Source organism: Pterocles gutturalis, unplaced genomic scaffold, assembly GCF_000699245.1.
Source record: "Pterocles gutturalis isolate BGI_N339 unplaced genomic scaffold, ASM69924v1 scaffold36289, whole genome shotgun sequence".
NCBI lineage: Eukaryota > Metazoa > Chordata > Aves > Pterocliformes > Pteroclidae > Pterocles > Pterocles gutturalis.
In genome coordinates this window covers 27,621-31,059 of record NW_010137219.1, presented here as the reverse complement: position 1 = coordinate 31,059, position 3,439 = coordinate 27,621, and the positions used below count along the sequence as shown (strand labels likewise).

At 45.2% G+C, this 3,439-nt stretch overlaps 1 protein-coding gene across 1 annotated transcript in view; it reads right to left on the bottom strand.

Annotated features, from left to right (window-relative positions):
• Positions 1 to 1,054: 1,054 nt before the first annotated feature.
• Positions 1,055 to 3,439, bottom strand: part of TCERG1L (transcription elongation regulator 1-like) — a gene marked incomplete at both ends in the record, with an annotated part of 23,648 nt that continues 21,263 nt past the window's right edge. The window contains 2 exons of the mRNA XM_010082548.1: positions 1,055 to 1,173; positions 2,241 to 2,253. Coding sequence (XP_010080850.1) covers positions 1,055 to 1,173; positions 2,241 to 2,253 — 132 coding nt within the window. The remainder of the gene's footprint in view (positions 1,174 to 2,240; positions 2,254 to 3,439) is intronic.

Below are 3,439 nucleotides of genomic sequence, written 5' to 3'. Positions count from 1 at the left end.
CGTGCTGCTGCCCCTCTGCACCGTGCTGCTGCCCCTCTGCCCTGCCACATGGATGCTGCAATATCTGCTGTTGGCTAAATCAGGGCTTAAGTAAGGTGTGGACTGGCAACAGCCACTTGGGTGAAGCTGACTTTTTATTGAAAATATTTTTGATTTATTTATCTTATTGCACATCGAAGTCAAGCCAGAGACTATCGCAGGCAGACGGGTAAGATATGGTAAAAAGTTCTCTGTCCTGCAGGCCAGCACGATTTTGCCCTCGCTGACTGAAACCATCATTGCTGGAACCAGCGTTCAGCGGCTACACCAGCCCAGAATATTCCCAGTTTGTGGGAAAAAATACTTCTTATGATTATCACCTCCATGGAGCCTGACGTGTTGCTAGCATCTCTGTGTCTAGGCAGGCAGTGCTGTACAATTACCTGCACAGTTTAGTAAACTGCAATTTCTCAGTTCCAACAATTTAACCAGCCTCAAACGACAAAAACCTCTTTATTTTCCTGTAACTCACAAATGAGCGAGTGCTATCCTAAGCACTGCATTCGCCATTGTGCAGCTTTGGATCCACTACTTAAAAATCAATGTAGAAAAACAAACCATTGCATTGCCCGCTTCATTTTAATTTAGTGATGCGACATTAATCCTAACTTTGTTAAATTACGTTTCTCTTCCATCAAAAAACAAACCTAAACACCTTTTTAGTGACACCTGTATGCCTAATACAAATGAGGTTATGTATGTGCTAATATATGTGTGTGAGATCTATAATTATAGCATACACGTGCATATAAAATAAAGGTGTTATGCAAAATATTGCACCTTCTGAATGAGAAGGAGAGAAAGGAACCGAGAGGGAGATGGAATGTTCCCTTTCCCAGTAACATCACAAAATATTGTAAAATATTAGGGAAGCAATGCCTACGCAGCATTGCAGCACCAGAGGTGCCAGCTTGCTATCGAGAGTACGTGCAGTGCTACGGCGTTGCGGGGCTGATAAGCGCGGGCTAAATGAGAAAGCTTATCCTAACAAATCTTCATACAGGCAATGCCATACCTGGGCGATAACTTGGACTCTTCGAGGAGCTTTTTGAATTCTTCTTTGGCTAACAACAATTTATTTTTCTTTTCTTTGTACTCTTCTCTGATCCTGGTCTTGACAAACTGTTCAAATATCTTTCCAAGAAAGGGAAACAAGAGACAGCGTTTATTAGCAAAGCCTTGACGGTATTTCTGCCTGATCAAAGGGCTGACAGTCTCACAAGCCACAGTTCCTATCTGCCCCCGGTGCAGGCTGGCTCGCATGCAGCCAAATCTGCCCCATGCAGCACCAATCATGTTCTCACAGAATAAGACGCTGGAAAAAGGTATAATCTGGACAGATAACATCTTCATCTCAACATCAAGTGCAACAAAAGTCACAATTTCCTGACTTCAGCATCTTGCTTGCGTTTTCACGCCTACAGCACTATTTTGGTGCATCCGTAGAGCTGCATTTACTTAGTCTGGATCTCGCATCTTTCCCAACTCTCAGGAATTCCTGAAAATGTCCGTAATGCTAAACATCAATATTCCGTGGGCTACCCTCAAAAAAGCCTGAAGACCTTTCCAATCAGTTGTCAAAACCCATGATCCTCTGTACACATCCCCCCAAAGCTTTAATGTGTTTGGAAGGGTCCACAGCCTTCCCCTAACAGCATTTGGCAGCTGCACACACAGCAGAGCGCTCAGCACCAGGGTTTTCAGTGTCTTGAAAAGGAGTTAAGGAGCTCACTACGTCACAACATTCTTCCAACTCTTTTAATCCCATTTTTAACACCAAAAATCTGCCCCTGCTGGTTCCACGCTCTAGAAGGCGTGGCACACTAAGCTGTTGAATAAAAGGAGCTGCTCCTCAACATGCTGTTAGCTTTCCACGTTCGCCACCCTTTCCACCACCAATTACCCCCGTTAAATACGATCACTTCGGTTACAGCCGCAGCTGCTTCCTCATCAGCCACGAGGATGCACAGGCGCACAAGCTGCGCTTCACGACAGCTGAAGTAACCAGATTACAACTGGTGTGCAGTGTGGTGTGTGGAAATGCAGAGAAATACCCAGGAAAAGTAAACATCAAAAAATGGCCATGAAAGAAGTACTAAGAAAATCCCAGGAAATCGAAATATATAGTACTGTCTGCAATTGCATACGCTGAGTGTAAGAGATGGAAAAAATGGAACCAATAAAGTAGGTGACACTGTTACTGCTTGCCTTTCTGGTATCCGTGACACTACGATGAAGGTAATAAATCAAAATTAACAGATAGCTCATTATCTGAATACAGTTGCTCCTTTACCCTTCACTGTTCCTTGCTTAGACGTAGCAGCATCCTTCAGCTGCTAATGACCCCTTGGAAAATACTGGCGAGTAAGCGGAGCAACCTGCAGATGCTCAGTAACGGTTCGTTCTGTTCCTCGGGCTGTGTAAGGACACCACCCACAGCAGAGCTTGCATCCAGGGAGCCCAACACGAGCCCAAGTCAAGAGGGAGCTCCCTCGGACCCTTGCAGAGCACTCAAAACGCCTTCCCTGCCCCTCCAACCCACCTGCCTGACCCTGGAGAGAGGGGAACTGTCGTACAGCCGCCTGCTGTGCGCCCCCTCCAAGGTCAACCCATCTGCATCATTTACAAAGTGCTCAAACGCTCGCTCTTCAGGCCATATTTACCATATTCACCATATTTATTTAAAAAATGGACAATTCCATATTCAAAATTCTTCCTTCTCCAGGCTGACAAAAGCCTGGTAAGGAAGAGAAATAACTACAGAGCAGAGGCGTTCACCTTCCCTGCAATATCTTTGCATCTCTCCTAAATTTTTTTAGACTAATCTGCAGCCCCCGGGTCCTTTTACATCCCTAGCGATAATTAATGCCCAAAAAAACACGGCAGCAAAAAGTCCGCTTCCCTCTGCAGCCTGCCTGACAAACAGAACCCACTGGAACAGAGAGCAGCGCAGCCACAGCGCTCCATCCATTCATGTCTAGCAGGTTTAGTTATGGCGAAATACAGCTGTAAATACCGCCAAACTCCCAGAAAATATTCTAAGTAATAAAAATGAAGTAGTCTCTCTACAATACTTAAATAATTCAGAGTGGAAGCGTTGCCGTATGGCCGTTTCCCTTTCTCCAGCCCAGTTCTCACTCCGTAGGAGTTGTTCCTACCACCCAAGAGACCGTCGCTCATCTCTCTGTGCAAACTCCTCACCACTTGCTTCTCAAAGCTTTTTTTCCGCTTCCTTACGAGCGGAGCCTAAATCATGAGGCTCAGTAAAAAACTCAAAAAAGACATTTTATTTCTATGCAATTCTTTTCATCCTACCGAGATAATCACGCCGTTATCAGGGCTAATTTGGGGGATGTTTGCTGCCCATCGGAAGCCAGGCTGCAGGTAACGCTCACCTGTT